General features: G+C 49.2%; 1 protein-coding gene across 1 annotated transcript in view; it reads right to left on the bottom strand.

Moving 5' to 3' along the window:
• Window positions 1-14160, bottom strand: part of LOC104539166 (solute carrier family 12 member 8-like) — a 31375-nt gene extending 17215 nt beyond the window's left edge. Inside the window, exons 1-4 of the mRNA XM_010182623.1 lie at window positions 14092-14160; window positions 12913-13059; window positions 9861-10052; window positions 7043-7274 (exon numbers count right to left, since the gene is read on the bottom strand). Coding sequence (XP_010180925.1) covers window positions 7043-7274; window positions 9861-10052; window positions 12913-13059; window positions 14092-14160 — 640 coding nt within the window. The remainder of the gene's footprint in view (window positions 1-7042; window positions 7275-9860; window positions 10053-12912; window positions 13060-14091) is intronic.
• Window positions 14161-17486: the final 3326 nt, after the last annotated feature.

Here is a 17486-nt window from a genome sequence, read left to right as displayed (position 1 = left end):
CCAAAATCAGATTTTTCAATTAATGCATTTCCCCTTTGAGTAGAAAAAGAAGACCAGCAAGTACCACCACTGGCCATCATCCAGGACAGCAGAGGTACAACCAGGCTAAAATCTCTTATCTACAGCCAAAAAAGGCCAAAAATTGTTAACACAAGCCAGCGGAGATGATGAGCAGTAGATAAGGACTCATGTCCCACACAAAGTCTTCTCTTTACGCTAGGACAGGAATGCAAACTAGAAGTGAAGCAGCTGGAGAAAGAATCTAATATCTAGAAATTATCTTCAGACAAATTCAGATAAGTATGACCTTCTTCCTTAAATAAGGAAAGCTGATTCAGAGCACAGCTGAAGTGTGACTGGAATTAAACACCACGGGATTGAAAAAAAAAGGAGGTAAAATATCTCCATTATTTGAAAACAATTATGTAGTGGCACAAAAAAAAAAAAAAAGAAAAAAAATCAATGCAATTAAATAAAGCGGTCCAGTTTAAACAAAGCAACAGGGAGAGATGGAGAGATTATGGGATGATATATATCTTCCTTAAGCCAGTCAGTTTTATTAGGTCCCCAGCATTAAACAAGTTGCTGCTAAACAGACCCTGCATGGGAAGGTTTGGGGAGGAATTGTTGCAGAAAGCCTTTGTGAAGGCAGCATCCAGCAGGGGACAAAGCCAGCTGAGGAGATTCAGGATTCATTTACAAGCTCTAAGAAGATGAGCGTAGCATCATCTTGCAGGGAAACAGCAAAGAAATTAAAGGTTAAATCAATCGTGTACAAAATCTGCTCTATAAACGAGCAGCAGCATTGCCTACTAATCAAGTTTAAACCTGTAATGACATCACCAAGCCCTCTCCTGCTCCAGTGATGGACCCAGGCCAGCCCTGCCCTGACAGCACCGTGCAGTGACACGTTTTCGGGTGTCAAATGAGGCCAGGACCCTTCTTCTTCTACGCAGCACACGGCAGAGGGCTGTCTGCACCCATGCCCAATGCGGCCACTGGGACGGTGCTCCATGGAGATGGGAAGACCAAAGGGGAGCACGAGAGGGCTTTCAAGCAAGGTGGTTTAATGCAGAAAGGAAGGACATCAGCTGGACCCCATGTTCTCGAGAGGCCCAAAGTGGTGGGGTCTGGCTGCAGGAAGGGAGGGTTAGCTCAGGATAGCTGCACCTGGAGCAGGCTTCCCAGTGATGCAGTAGAGGATCCATTGCTGGGAATACCTAAATTAAGTATTCCTAATTAGTCAGATGCACATGGCACCCCCAGCACAGCCCCGTGGGTGCACACAGGCCCTGAGCTTTCTTCCCCTCCTCCTTTCCCACCTCCTGGGAGATGCTTCAGGCCAGAGGGCTCAGAAATCCCGCCTGGCCGCAGTGGAGCAGGGGCACAGGGACACCAGCTCCAGCCTCGGATGAGCAGCGGCTGCACCAACACCCCAAACATCCGCGGTGGGTGACACTGCTGGTCCTCAATGAAATCCTATGGGTTGGGTGTCCTCCAGCAAGGAAACACCGTGAAAACCTACCTATGAACAGGGCAGCAGAGTGGAAACGAAACACACAGCAAAGTTATGTGTCAACCTAATTTTTTGTTATGGTTTGGGTTTTTTATTATTTTTTAAATAAACTGCTTTAAATACGTACTTCAGAGAGGCTGGACAGAGCAGTGTAGCTTTCCTCTCACTATCTAAACAAGGCCCCTAACAATGTTATCACTTTTAAAAACACATCTGTCCTGCAGCTCCTAGCCCAGACAATTGGCAGGTAACCAGTTAATAAATGTCTTCGCCAGGCCGTTGAATAGGCTGGCCCAGGCTCAAGAGTGATGTCAGGGCCATTCAATGCACTATAATTGGAAAAACCTGGGGAAAGCAATCCCAAGTTTTTTAATAAATAAAAAGCGTATTAGCAGCCTCCTGCTCTTATTCACCACGGTGTCTACCTTGTTCGGTAGCAAAGTGGAATTTTTTTTTCTGCTGCCGCTCACTCAGTGATTCCTACTTGGAATTTGATGCCAGTTTCCAGATGTGTCTCAGGCCAGGAAGTCAGCAATCAGCCTGGATAAAGCCTCTGGGATAGCTGCAGATCATCTTCTGACACACACATCCTTCCTGCACCCTCTCTTATGAAATTGGGGCACACCCCTCGTGCCCAAAAACAAAAGAAAACAACACAGAGCCAAGCAAAAGCCCCTGATCAGGACGGTGTGATCACTTCCATATTAAATGTGTGAGAATACATCTAATTAATTCAATCCATCAAAGCCCTCGAGACGCTGTCTGGGGGATCTTTACAACACCAGTGTGTTTATATACATAAATCACTTCAACAACTGCAGGTTCCCTTTCTGCTGGAGCAGCCCCAGGCAAAGTTCCTCTCCCGCAGCATCTCACCAGTGGTACCCACTGGAGAGCATCAGCTCCCCCAGCTTGGCTGCAGGATGCGGAGAGGGACAAATCCTCCAAAGGACTCACCCTTGGAGGAATAAGTGAGAATAATAAATGGGTTTTCTGGGCTCTGTGTGAGCAACTTTGGGAAGCAAAAACCCAAGCGGGTGACATGAAGGATGTGGTTTGCACAGAAAATAATCCCAAGCAGAAGCACTCAAACAGCAACGCGCCTTTCAACCCTCCCCACAGCCCTGAGAAACGAACCACCCGGGTTTCCCAGTGGGGAGCAGAGGGGCTTAGCCCCACACAGCCATGCCCTAGCCACATGGCACTGACTGCTGGACAGGGTTGGTCCCAGCCCAACAGGACCCAATTACCGAATTCCAAACAAAATTATTTATTTTTTTCCCTCCAGGCATTTAAGAGGCTGTTGTTGGGCCCCTTTTGCTCACGTTGCGATTTCTTTCATCTCCCCAACAAAGCAACCAAATTAACACCAGCTCTTCCCCGAATACCACCCCCCCAATGCACTCCCACAGGCACTCTGCTTTAACAGGGCACCTGAGAGCCACTGCCAAAACAGGAAAGCAGGCACCTAATTGAAGGGGAGTATTTGGGAGTCACCCACACAAAAATTAGCAGAGATATGCTAGGAAAATAAAAGAGTGGGCATTAACGGCAGGCTTATCTTCTTTTTCCATTACTTTAATGTTCAGGACATGAAAAGACCAAAAGTTTCACATACTGTTCTGAGGAGCTGGTCATGGAAAGAAGCATCCACTCCTTCATGCTCACTACTCTCCCCAAAATAACTCTGGCTGACTTTGAGGTATGGACCCCTCCAAAAACAAAAAGCAAAAGTACACAAGCCAAGAAAACGCTGCATCACTGCCATGCAGTTGTGCAGCAAGCACTGGGTCTTGGTTATGGGTTGAGAAGTCAAGTGCTGCCTGATTTCAAATCACAAGTGTTAGGTTTGGTAAAACCAGTGAGCTGTGCCTAGGGAGAAAGGGAATACGGATGTTTTCCATCCTGAGGAAGGAGCACGGGGGTCTCCATTTCTGGAGGTGGGACTGAATTTTAAGGTGAGCAGCCGGAGGCAGCTCAACGAGGTTGGTTTTCAGACAGCACAGGGAGCCCCGCTCCTCACTACCCACCCCGGCCAAGCTCCCAGCCTGGGACCATGACCTTGTCCCCAGAGGAAGAGCCAGCTGGAGCCAAGGGGAGTATTTAGGATTAACTCCAAAAATTCAGCCAGTCACACCCCACCCTGCAGACAGCCTGCAGAAAGGAGCAAAAAGCCCTTGGGGCCAGGCTGAGGGACGTGGCAGCCTGGCAGGCAGCAGGCAGGGAGAAGGCAGGGCTGCCTGCAGTCCAGCGGGGGCAGCAGCACCTGGACAAGCCACATCCCGGAGCAATCCCTGTCTGTGGGAACTGCTCAGCTCTGAGCTGCAGGATCCCGGCTGGCTCTCAGAGCGGGAGCAAGCCACAGCAATAGAGAGAGAAAAAAAACATAGAGAAAAAGCAGCGGGAAGCCCTGCTGAGAAGCCCCCTTTTGTGTAAACACGCTCCGTCCTCAGACTAAAAATAAAGGCAAACCACAGGAAGGGAGTGAGTGCTTGGACAATATCCGATTTGGTGTGCCTGGGTGTGAGCTGAGGGAATGGGGAGAAGAGCAGGGGACTCCACCCAGCCCAACCACACAAAGGCGGCCGTTTAAGGCCTTCAAGATGTTTTCCTGGAGATTATTTAAAGCCAAGCAACTGCTGCTTGGCAGATGCGCAGTCCTTTGGTATGTGTGCAGCACTTGGAGACGTGAAGTGAGAGAAAAGGCTGCCATGGCAGGAGCAGGAAAGGCAAGATGAGTGCACAAGGCCCATTTTACAGGTTTGGAGGCCCAGACCTGAGGCTGTGAACAACTGAAAGCCCATAAACCTGTCATGAACCAAGGAAGCAACCCAGACAAGGTGTCAGCTGAAATCTTTCCAGCTCACAGGTCCATCCTCAAAAACTACCTCACCCTGCACACTGTCTTTCCCATCTCAGTCACCGTTGCAGCCAAAGAACCAAACCCAAAACAACTGCACGCACATGAAAGCCACAGATCAGTGCACTGCTCACCCCAACAGGGTCCCAAATGCTTCCCAGATGAACTGCACCCCGCCATTGCCATCAGCCAACTCCTGAAGATGGAACTTCACCAACACCTGCGTGTCCCACCACCAGCCTCCTTGCAGGAGGGATGCTTTACTGATGGATGCAATCACACCCAAGGAACATGCCGCACAGAAAGCGTGCAAGACAGAGCAAGGAAGCTCCTTGGAGCCCAGCGCTCACCGTTGGTGCTGACACACCACTCAGAGGCCTTCTGGGGAAATGCAGGACTTGGGAACAACCATCGGTTCAGCCTGCCTAGAAACAGCTCTCACACACAGAAGCGGGCTGTAAAAGCAAAGAAACCCACAGCTCTCCCACACCAGCCCTGTGGCCACAGGTCCCACCATACAAGTACTGCTGCTCTGAGGTACTGATATTTGGGGCTTGGATCTGGCCACCATCAGCCTGATGTTCTTCCGTGCACTGGAGACCCTGCTCTCTTTAGCCAGCCACAGACAAACTGCAGCATCTGCAATGCTCACCCACCTCGCTTCCCTTCCTTTCTCTATCAGAAGAAAATGACATAGCGCTTGGCAGCGGAGGAATCAGAGACAACTACATTGACCTCAACCTGGGCATGTTTCCTGCTGACGTTTGTATTCCTCTAATTCTCTCCTCCTGGTCTATGTTCATTTTCCTACCATCAGATCTCACTCCAAGTATTTGTTTTCTCTCTACTATTAGAAAGGTCTCCAGGTCCTCATTAAAGGTCTCCTCTGAGCACAACTGAAATGCAAACACCCCCTGTTTCCTTTAGAAAACAACTTCCTATGAAACACAGCTGTTTGGAGCAGGTCAGTTGCTCTCTCTGCAAAACACACCACACCAAGCACAACCATCCTCGCTTCATTCTCGTTTGCAAGTGTCTGCTGAGACTTTTACCAGCTCTCATTTGGGACATTTCTTACATGCTAAATATAAAATGCAAACGCTTTTTCACCAGGCTCTCTGCAAGAGAGGAGCAGCTCCTGCTGCAGCAGCTTCTGTTCCCACCCTGCTGTCCCTGCACACCATACCCACAGCACAAAATAACACAGCAGTGTGAAAACACTGCCGTGCCATCAGCGCTATGAACACCTATGTGACCTACCTCCTGCCACCCGACTTGGCAGTTGAATCCTAACTACATCAAAACTGAAAATCTTTCCTTTGAACTGACTTTACCAGGTTCCTTGCAACCCCCTATGGTGCTGCTGGACACAGGGGAAGCCAAGAAAAAGGTGACACCTTCTGTTTACTCTGCTAATTACACTTCATTATTGCTGAGAGGCCGCTGAGGCACTCATGGACCCCTTCCACCACAATTTCCCGCATCTTTAGATGTGTTTCCCCACAAAATAGACATTCAAGTGCTGGAGCGGGTCCAGAGGAGGGCCACAAAGATGATCAAAGGGATGGAGCACCTCTCCTACGAAGACAGGCTGAGAGAGGTGGGGTTGCTCAGCCTTGAGAAGAGAAGGCTCCAGGAGGACCTTATAGCGACCTTCCAAGATCTGAAAGGTGTCGATAAGAAATCTGGGGAAGAGCTGTTCACTAGGGCATGTAGCGACAGGAAAGGGGTAACGGATTTAAACTAGAAAAGAGTAGATTTAGGTTGGATATTAGGAAAAAGTTCTTCAACATGAGGGTGGTAGATCACTGGAACAGGTTGCCCAGAGGGGAGGTGGAGGCCCCATCTCTGGAGTTTTTCAAGCTCAGGCTTGATGGGGCTCTGAGCAACCTGATCTGGTAACATTGTCCCTGCTCACTGCAGGGGGGTTGGACTGGATGAGCTTTAAAGGTCTCTTCCAACCCAATACACTCTCTGATTCTATGAAACACCTCTTAAGGATGAGGATGGAAGGAGGTGAAGGGGGCTCAGGGTTCAAGCAGGGTTGCAGAAGGGAGCCCCAAACCTCCACCTTGCCCGAGATGGAGCCCCCACTGCAGGCTGAGGTCAGGCTGGGGAAGGTCAATGTGGGAGACTTGCACCCAGGGCTCCTGGGAATCCCAGCAGCCCCCTGCCCCAGCCCACCCAGCTCCCCAACACGGCCCTGGGCAGCAAATCCAGCCATGGGCAGCCCAGGGCCAGGGCTGGTGGCACAGCTTGCCACAGCCAGGGTCTAAGTGACCTCACAGGCCTCTGGGGAGAAAATCTCCTTAAATCTAAGTCACAGTCCCCCATTTCCGTGGGCACAGAGTCAGACAGCAGAAGGCTATAAACAGTGACTGCAAACGCAGCTGCTCTCTTGTTAGAAAACCTCCAAGCGCAATACACATATAACAAGCGCACACACTGAGAGCTCAATTCCTGAGGTTAAACGCCCAAATTAGTGAGGCATCTTCAGTCATGCTCTGAAAATTCTCCTTGCAAAAGTACAGGTTGCCTCTAAAAGATCGGTACCAAGGGACACTCCTGGAAATGGTGAACTCAGCCTTTGACCAGATGCGCAACTTCACAAAGACACACAGAGATGAATGCCTCCTGATCTCAATGTGATGAACCCCCAGTTTTACCTGGATCGAGGTGCGTAAAGGACCCGATGACAAAGTCCAGTGTGGAGACAGCCAGCAGGAAGAGCAGCAGGAGCTGGAGCCTGATGATCCACTTCACCCCGGCCAGGTTGATGCCCAGCAGGCCCAGCAGGACAGCCAGGGAGATCCCACGCACCGCCCAGATGTTGCTGAGGCTCAGCACATCTGCAATGGACTCCGCAAAGCCGGTGATGTACATGGCACCTGCAACGCACTGAAGGACAGAGCTCTGAGTGCCCTGCGGGGGAACAAGGGATGCCCATCCACAGGCCCCATGCCAGGCTGGGGGGTCTCTGTGCAGATACACAAACATTTGCTGTCACAACACAACATTTAAGGTTACTCTGGCCTATAGGGACTGAGCCTTACTGCTGTGAGACAGGACACTGCCAGGGCTACCTACTGCCCGGGAAACAGCGAAGGCTGGGCACTGGGGCCAGCAGTCCTGCAACTTCCCACTGGCTTTAAAATTTACCCTCCATTAATACTCCAGAAGAAACCACACTCATTTCTCCAAGGGAGAAAAGGGATGAGTCAACATCTAAACTTCTTCCCTTCTGTTTCTCTGAAGGAAAGGGTCCCGGTTCAACACCTGCCTGAAGAACAGCAGTGTGCTTCCCCCTTCTTTGCCTCTCAGGGGTTATTTTTAACTTGGTGTTTAGTTTGGATGTAAAACTTGATGTTTCACCAGCTCCCCATCTCGTTGCTGGAACAGAACCTGCGCTTTTGAGGACAGCACATTGTGCAAGCTGTGCCCCACTGAGCTCCCCAGAAAGCTGCTCTGCCCTGGGTGGCTGAGAGCAGGCAGGATGGGTTCAGGCCTCAAACCCCTCTGCAGGGCAGCAATCCTAAGTAAACATTTCCCTCCAGAGGTCCCCACCAGCTGACATTTCAGCAGCCTGCCCAGTGCACGGCATCCCCAGCAAACCCGGTCAGGGCACACATCTGCAGGCTGGCACAGGTGGTGTGACCTTGGGTCCTTGCAAGCACAGCTCACAGCACAGCTCCCACATGACTGGAAGGGAGAAAACTCCCACCCAAGCTAGCAAGAGTCAGAGCAGACTCCTCCTTCACTGCAGATGCTCCTTGGATCACTGCTCTGAAGGTGTTCAGGGCAACCTGACCCATAACCAAGAGCTGTGGGCCCACGTGTGGTTTTTGGCGAGCAAGGTGTGTGGGATACATCTGTTCAGACTCGGACACCTGCAACTTGAGATCCTAGAGAAAGACCCACTTCCACTATAGGCACCTAACACAGATCGAGTGAACTGCACCCTGAAAGTCTCTAATTCTCCTTGCTGGTAGCCCCACCATGAATTGTCTCCACCATAGAAGTCTCAGACTCTGCAGGGCAGTCCTCAAATAAGTGGACATATTCTTGTTTACTTGTGTTTAGCACGGCCTACACCATGTGTGTTGTGCATGGTCTGCTCTCTCTGCAGAAAACAGGTCCCTCCTGAGCTAGCAAAGGACAACACCCCACACTGGCACAGCTCCACTTGGGGCACCCACAAAAACTGCACTGGAGACCTGAAGCCAAAAAAACCCAAACAGAATCTAACTCCAATAAACACATTAAAACCAGATGCAGTTGTTGCCTCTCACATGAGGAAAAGCCTTCAGACAGAAAGCAGCATCACCTCACCCCAATTCTCTGTACCTGACCAACATCAGCGTTTGAAGAGGTTAAGTTTTCCTAACTAAATAAAGTTTTCTTTCCTTTCACGCCAAGGATGTGCTCTGTGAGCATCTTGTAGCTGGGGAGCAGCCCTGGGCAGAAAGCACAGCAAAGAGAAGGGAAAGGCACCAGCTTTCGGGAGCAGGCAAAGGGTACAAAAGAAGGGTAAAAAACCCTCCGCGAGCTGCCAGCTCCCACCCGCAGCCCCCGTGCACACGAGATGCCGAGGCAGGGCCCAGGCTGCCGCAGCCCAGCTTTTACGACCCTCAGGACAGGCTGCAGCCTGATCACTTTCCCAGACGGGGTCCGCTCGGAGAGCAAGAGTGGAAAATATGACAGGAAGGATTCTCATGTGTGGCCCATTTCCATATCTTGGCTTGCAACTGTGCTCAGTATGTATTTTATGGACACTTGCTTTTAATCTGGAGTGAAAGGAGAAGAGGGGATTATTTTCAGTTTGGGGATTTTTAAGGGTTTTCGGAGATTGCTGCGAGCCAGTCAGTTAAAAACAAACCTCAATAAAAATGCTTCTCTGCTCACCACATTTTATACCGTTCATAACATCTTTATGGGGGGAAGGGGTTAAGTTACTGCAGGTTTAAGAGATTATTTTCCATTCTTTATGTTTACTACTTGTGTATTTCAGTGCTTCACCACTCCTTGGGGCCTTCAGAAAACCCAGAACTGTGATTTTTGCGTCTCAAGAAGTCAATTAGCTGTGACCCTTATGGCTGCCCAGCTCTCCAGCTGGCTCCCATGGAGAAGCAGCCAAGGCTTGCCCAGTCCCTAAGGACTCTCCTGCTTTGCTTTGATTTCAGTCTCTGGCCAGCAAGGGCATGTCCTGGCAATGGGGGTAATTTGGGATGGGAGGGCACGTCCTGCATGGTTCGCTTGTTCAGATGCCCAGTTCCTACACTGTTAACAGTGCATGGCCATGCAGAGGCTTGCTCTTGGGGAGCAGAGCAGGGTTGAGTGCTCCCCGTGGTGCTCTCTCATGCTGGCCAGCAAACTGGAGCATTACTTCGTGCACTACTTCCTGTAGCAGCAGGAAAGTGCAAGATTAATAGCTGCACTGCAAAGTTTCTAAATGTTCTTTAAATACCTTTTCTTCTTTTTAATTACCTGGCCAAAAATATAAAGGAGGCCAACAGTCCCCCCTACTTGACCTCCAAGGACAGTAGAAATCATGGAGTAGACTCCTCCACTTCCGATGCTGCACTTCTCACACACCCCAATTCCAGATAAGACCGTCACCAGGGCAACCAGGATGACAAAGGACACCAGAAACATGCCCATTACAATGCCAGTGTTTCCCTGGAATGAAAAAAAACAAAGAAACAAACAAACAAAACCAAAACCACCTAAATAAAGATCAACTCACACCATGTGCCATGAAGATCAGTCAAAACTGCTCCTACTCACTAGTGATAAATTAATCTGGAGACACTACAGATTAAACCAAACACCCACTCCTACTTATCCAGTTAACATAATTGATTGCCAAATGTATAGTTCCCATTAGTGGCCCTTTGAAGAAGGGGCTGTCCTGGGGCTGGACAGACCTTTGCAGGATCAGGTTCTGCTCCTCACCAGCTCCTGCATGAATCATTGATTTTGTTCTCTGGTTTACAAAGAACAAGGTAAAACAATGATTCAAAACCATGGGGAGGGCATCATTGCCTATTTGCATGTTTCAGAACGACATAAAAAACCCACTTTCATAACAAAAAGGAGTTTCAAAATTGAACATCTGGGATTTGCGACAGCTGATTTATTAACAGCATCAAGCTTGCATTTTAATTTTTCAGAACATTTAAATTTAAAAGCTCTCATCCCTCCAAACAATGAGATACCAAAGAACAAAGCCCCAAAGGCCACACGGCGTGGAAGATAAATAACACCCTCAGAAACCGGCATGGGCTGGGCCTTATCTGCAGGACATAGGCCGAGGGGCAGGTGGCCCTCACCCCCCCTGCACTCAGGGGAGTTTTGTGCTGAGGATTCAGCCCCACTGACAAAAAAAACCCCTCACTTCTGTTGGGGGTAGAGGGAGGGCCCAGGAGGAGCTGCTGCACCATGGTCTCACTGCAGGGTGAAGAGCAAAAGCCTCTGAAAACTCTCAGCTGCAGGTCCCTGTCGGCAGCTTTAAGGGCCACAGTAACCTCTATTTCGGAGGCTCAGTTTGACATTTAGGTCAGATTCCCAGAAAGAGAAGGCACTCAGTACCTCCACAAGCATTCAAGCACCTCTTCTGAGCTCAGCACCTTCCAGCTCTCTCACACGTGGCTGTAATTTATTTTCCAGGGTCAGAAGTTTCCCCTGTGCTCCAGCCCACCTTACCCTGCTGACAAATGGCTCAGCCCAGCACACAGTGATCCCAGCTGTACCATCCGAAACCTCCTCCAGTGCCCAGCACTTCCTTAACGTCTGGCGTCCCTTCTCCTGCCTTTACTGGTGTCACAGGCCGTGCCTACATCCCGTCTTTCCAACCAGGTCAGGCTGGCCTTGATGGGGGTTTGTTTATCAGCAGCACTAAAAGGCTGCTTCCCAGCTTTGAGGTAGGTTGAAATCCCAGATTATTTTTATTTTTTTTCTTTTCTCCTTTTTGTGAAACAACAGAAACATATCCAGGATGTCGCTATCATCACAAAATCCTATTTTGGTTCAGCATCCCGCTGCCTTTGACAGGGGCTTTATCTGGTCAGTGGGGAACAGAGCCAAGCTTTGCTATGAACACAGCTGCTGGCTGGGTCAGCACTACAGCCTCCTCCAACCCTATGCTCCTTTTAAAAAAGGACAATTGTTCTTTTTCTTCAACTGCTTACCCTCAGGTTAAAAGGGTTAATAAATACGACACGCTTCAGTTAAAAGAAAAAAAAAAAAGGCACACACATACACACACACACACACACACACAGACACACACACAAACATACATATAGCCTTGGGCTTTTCCAGATCTGCTGGTGGCACCAGGCTATGGCAGCAGCCAGTTAATGGGCAATCCACTGGTTCCCACAGAAGAAAGGGTTAATGAAGACCAGGGAGGAAGGCTGGACTCACAGCTACAATAGCAGGCAGAGAAAGTGGGAAGAAAAAGCCCCCATTAAACACTGATGCTTATTTATGCATGCGTGCTGGAAGGCGTTAGTGCAGCCGTACAATAGTTGTGAGCATTTCGGCAAGATTAGGGTCCTTTGGAGTTGCAAAGCTTTACCAGCCCCAGCTCCGGAAATTTATAGCAAAAGCCTGACTCTGCAAACAGCTCGGCATATGACTGTCCTCTGCCAGGGGAGCTCTCTGCCAACCTCGACTTCTCCTCCCTTCTCTTTTATGCTAGCTTCCAGCTGTTTCGGGTTTTCTTTTATTTACTGGCTTTATTTTTATTTGTGTTCTCTCTAGCAGTAAGTTGCTTTCAAAGGAGATGTGGAGGAAACAGATCAGGAGGAAAAGGGAGCTAGGAAAATCATCCTGGCTTCTCCACCACAACAACCGCAGCTCCCTTCAAAGCCTCTAGCAAATCCATGTTCAATACAAAGGACAAGTGCCTTCCTGCTCCTTTTGGAAGATGCCCACCATGCCCATGACACAAACTTGTGTCTGTGACACGAACTCTGGCCAAAGCTCAAATCCCACCAGTCCCTGGAGGAGCTTTCCTTCTTCTAAGGGAAAATCTGAAGCAACAATACAAAGTTTTGGAGCAAGAGGGGAGCAGAGACCCTCTTCCAGGCTCTGACTCTTGGTCAGGCGCTATTCTGGATCTACAAGCAGAAGACTCTTTGGAAGCAATGACAATTTCACAGGGATCACCATTCAAGACATCGGGGACTCCAACACTAACACATTTGGAAGAGACCTGCTTTGGTGGTGTTGGGAACTCAGTGGAGTAGCTGTAACTACAGCAATACAAAAGGGTGTCACTGTTCTTTGTCAAGGTTGGTTGTTGAGTTTTCCTTTTTCTTTCCTAAAGCTAAAATAGGAAACCGCTTACAAAGATCACTTTGGCTTTCCATTTTAATGGAGCTTTTTGAAATGCTACTGAGTACCAGAGGACATAAGTAATGCCTACAATGAACAACACAGAATCCAAAACACCTGGGTGGTGACAGAGATATTAGGTAAGGAGGTGAGGCGGAAAATATCTATTCACACGTTCAACCGTATCAGCACTCACCACGAGCCATCCTGTCCTCAGGAAAAGAACCACTCCAAAAATGTTGATCATGCAAGAAGTGAAAACGCCATCCCACGTTCCAAAAAGCACTGGCTCCCACACAAACAGCTGGATCTTCCACCAGGGCTTGGTCTGCGTTTGAGATACCTAGAGGAAAGCAAAGCCTTTGGTTTTACCTCTTGTGCTTTACAGGCATGTTGCCAAAGTGGTGCAACAGGCAGCCACCCGTGGGATGGCCACTACAGCTGCTAAGATGTCTCTTTGCTGCAGGTTGTCTCTAAGACGAAGGGGCAGCAGAGCTGTTGGGATCATTGGGCCCTGGAAGAGAGGGTTCCCTGTAACATCCTATTTATGTTCTTGTAGGATAAGCAGCAACAGAATCCTGTCTCAGCAAATTAACCTCACTGATGATGTTGTTGACGGGCTCACAATCACAACGAGAAAAACTTATCTACGCAGTTGCAGATAAGCAGGCACTTCTTTATTCTCAGCGCTGGGGATGCACAGAGGTTAGCTCCTCAAATTGTGCTCCGGCGCCCACACATTTTCACAGCCTATTTATACACTTTCTAACAAAGCAAAATCATATGAGCATGCATAAGATGATCACCTTTTACTCTACCCCTCATCCTGATTGGTTCCCCACTGTCACCCCACAAAAGACACTGAATTACCCCTATATGATTTTTGACATAGAGAGAAAAGTTATGGCCCATTCTTCTTGTACCCTTTCTAAGCACCTGTATACACATATCCTGCAGTCCCTTCTTAACTTTGTAGAGGTCAAAGTGTTCTTTTAGCTCTACTGCTAAAACAAATACCTACTTTAATCAGCCAGAATTTTCTTGTGACTATAACAATGTTACATGAACCAAAAACACCACTCAAGGCGTCCTTTACAGAGATTGCAGCTATACATTGTGCTTCCTCCATCCCTCTGCCAAGCAGCTCACCAAGACAAGAAGGGTCCCCAAGTCTCTTACATGAGATGACATACTAGACTGGAGAGGCTGGGGCTGACAGAGCAGGTTAAGATGGCCTGCCCATACACACAGCCATCACCGACAGATCTGGGGATCGGGACACTACATTTCCTGACATGGAGGTGATGAGGAGGAGGTGCAGAGATCACCAGAGATGGATACTTGCTCTATAAAGGGAAATGGATCTCCCACATACCTGCTGTGCTTCCTCGTGGAACAGCTCTTGGACATATCCCTCACTTCTGGCACTATTCAGGCTGAACATCGTATCCTGCGCCTTGCCTCTACCTCCCCAGAGTGCAGTCCTGATGCTACACCAGGCGAAGCTGATCTGAGCAGGTCAGCTATTCTTCTCCATCAAATTCCTATGGTGCTGGATCCTCCGTTGTAGAAGATTCATGGTTTTATTGCACTCACTGTGAAAGCAGGAAAGACAGAAGATATTGCCATTGCTTTCTTAGTGACCTTCCCAGGGCCTGCCTGTGGCACAGGCTCTATCATCAGCCCGATATTTTACAGCCCTCGGTGGCCCTTTCTGAAACCGTCCACATCCCCAGCATCCCCAGCATCCTGCAGCACGAGCTCCACAGCTTCCCTGTGAGCTGTCTGGGAAAAGTATTTCCTTTCACTTGTTTTAAATCTGATGCCTGGTAATTTCATTGCATGCCCCCATGCTCCGCTGACATGGGACACGTGGACTCTTTACTTTCCAGCCCCACTAATCACTTCACAGCCTTGATCACATCCCCTTCAGCTGTACCTTTTGCAGACTAGGTGATGCTAAGGTTACCTCTCCCCTGACAAGAAACCTCGATACTCTGCTCTACTCCTTAGAATTGCTGGTTCCTCTCCTCCTTGGGCTGGTTTTCATAGGAAGATCTCCCTCTCACTGCGGTGAGCTGTTTTTACACACACACCTCCCTCCAGCTGGCTGCAAGTCTTAACTTCCCCCAAAGAGTTTTGTGATGGCCATCAACCAGTTACCCACAGCCTCCCATACCAGTTGCAAACAGAGCCCTTCAGGCCGTTTCTCAGCACAGCTACACCATGCCTAAGCAAGACAGAGAAAGCTGCAGCTAGAGGGGAGCAAGATGTGCTCCACAGCTGTGGAGAGGGCAGTTTGTCTGGATCATTGGCTCTCCTGGGGTTGACACAGTTTCCTGGCCACTCGAGATCACATGCTCACAAGAACCAGCCATGACCATGCATGGCTTCTACCAGTGGCTGAACACTTCACTTGAGACCAGAGACCAAATTTACCACAGGGACATTGCAGGAATCTTTTGATTACTGAGGCTTGCAAGCTATGGAGACAAGACAACCAACAACAATGTGCTTTTCCTATTTCCCAGGGACCACTTTGGGTCACTCAGGATTTCTCCATCAGGGTCTAAATCCCAGCTCCTGCATCAGCACTTTCCCCATCCTGCCTTTATTATTCTACCCTTACATTTAAAAACCCAGTAATAAATAACCACGGTGTTTCAGCCGCAGAAGGTCTCCTGCAGCTGGGGCACAATGGCCAGCACGGGAGGTTTTTCTTCGCCTTACCCACGTGGCCAGTTAAGCAGCACCAAAGCCGTAAGAGTTCACTGATTCCCTGCTGCTCCCCCCTCCTCTTTTTGAAGCAAATAACCCTTCACAATATCACAAATGCTGCTGTTACAGGGAGATTGGGGCTTCAAGCAGGGCAAAAGCAGCAGAAGCAGATGAACTCTAAAGAAACAAAGCTCATGTTTTTATGCAAATAGCCACAGTAATAAAAAAAAGACATTAAACAAAATTGCAATTGAATGGCCATGTTCTCCACATATTCCCTAATGCAGCATTTCCTCACTCACTGAAGGATTCACTGTGGCCGTCCAAACTCCTGTCTTTCCCAGCACTTCCAGCTGGATGTAGAAGTAACAGAGGGAACGCAGTCCTGTGCCCCCAGCTCTCCTAAACCACTCCACCAAGGGAGCTGGCCCTGACCCCTTCCAGCAGTTTGGGATGGCTGAAGCCGTTCGTTCAGTGGGCCTGGTGTGTAACAACGGGTAGGTTTGATGCACCCATCTTACCAATCTGCAGCTTGCAAAATTCACAGAGAGTGGCCCCATGCATGAATTTCAGACCTGGAGCTCACCTTGCAGGAAACGCCACCCTCCTAGACACTGAAACCCCCTCAGCTCACAACTTCCTTCCTTTTTCTCAGTGTCAAAAGCCCTCTCTTGCCCTGTGCTCCCATGTCCTTTCCACTCAGCCCCGCTCCCCTTGGTCTAAGAGCTTTTCCCTTTGCAATTGCAGGAAATTGCCTCTCCACTATTGCTCCTCTGTGGCACTCCCAACCACCCAATACCTTATTACCCAATTCTGCAGTTGTTTCTATCCCTCCCCAACATATGGATGGATCCAGTCAGCCTTACGAGGCAACTGAAGCAAATACAGGAGGGCTGTAAAGCGCAGAAGCGGGAGCTGAACAAACATGCCAGAACAGCCGCCGCACCCGTAGCCACATCCCCATCCACGCGAGGCACACTGATTTTTGCAATTTAGGGTCTGAAAGTGAGAAGTCCCTGGGGCAGGCGCCTTTCCCTTGTCCCGTGCAGCACGCTGCCAGCACGGCACAGTTCCTAAGCTAGTGCACAGCACGGAGATGTTCTGCCGCACTGTTATCTATCCAGGTCACCAACCCAGCGGAAGCTTTTCCTGCTATACACACCAGCCTGCCAAAAAACCCCAACTGGCATGATTTTCCTCGAATGTAAGCAAGGTTTTAATGCAAAAGTTAATTGATATTACTTTTCCTAAGGTTTCTGCCAAAGACACTAACCAGTCTCTAAACTAAATAATGCTTGTTTTAATCTTTCCATACCATTTAGTGCTCAAGAGAGCAGAAGAGCATTAGAAAGCCTCCTCGCAGAAACATTACAAAGGCTCATCTCCTTTTCCTGAGACACTTCCACATTTAATTAGAAAACCAGATTCCTACGGACGAAATTCTGCATCCTTTCAAAGCAATAATATTTTATTAATTGCCACATTAAAGCTGTTTCTGAGGTAAGCGTCACTGCTCTGAGCTACTCAACAGCTGGCGATTTTAAAGAGGAAAGGTTAACGCCTTCCCAAGCACAACTGCGTGTGGTCCCACGACCTCCGAAGCCTCCGCGCCTGCCAAAAGAGGCACTTCCAAGCCTCCCTCCCTCAGGGGACCCAGCAGCCAACAGCACTTCAGTTTTAATAAATCCCCTCAACTCCTCTCCAGGTCAAGTTCTTAAAAACACCTAATTCAGGGGACCCCGAGGAAGGCAGGAATTAAAGGGAAATAAAGCAGCCGTCAGTGCCACAAAGGTAACACCACACATAGGAGCACTCGGTTGTTCCCAGTTATTCCCAGTCACTCATTTACTGTAGCAGCCAGGACAATTACCCAACTCGTGCTGTTTTTACACGTATTTCCAGCGTAACTAACGCTGCGGAACACGACGGGCGGGAAACAAGCCCAGGCGCACCCCAGCAGCTTTAAGTTCCCGCTGCGGGATGGCGACTTGGGTTCTGCAGCGGCCGCGGCGGTGCCAACACCTTCAACACCTCCGTGTGCCTCCGCTCGGG

This window comes from Mesitornis unicolor, unplaced genomic scaffold (genome assembly GCF_000695765.1).
Source record: "Mesitornis unicolor isolate BGI_N332 unplaced genomic scaffold, ASM69576v1 scaffold50284, whole genome shotgun sequence".
Classification (NCBI taxonomy): domain Eukaryota; kingdom Metazoa; phylum Chordata; class Aves; order Mesitornithiformes; family Mesitornithidae; genus Mesitornis; species Mesitornis unicolor.
The sequence above is the reverse complement of the archived record's forward strand: the minus strand, read 5'-3'. Positions and strand labels throughout refer to the sequence as shown.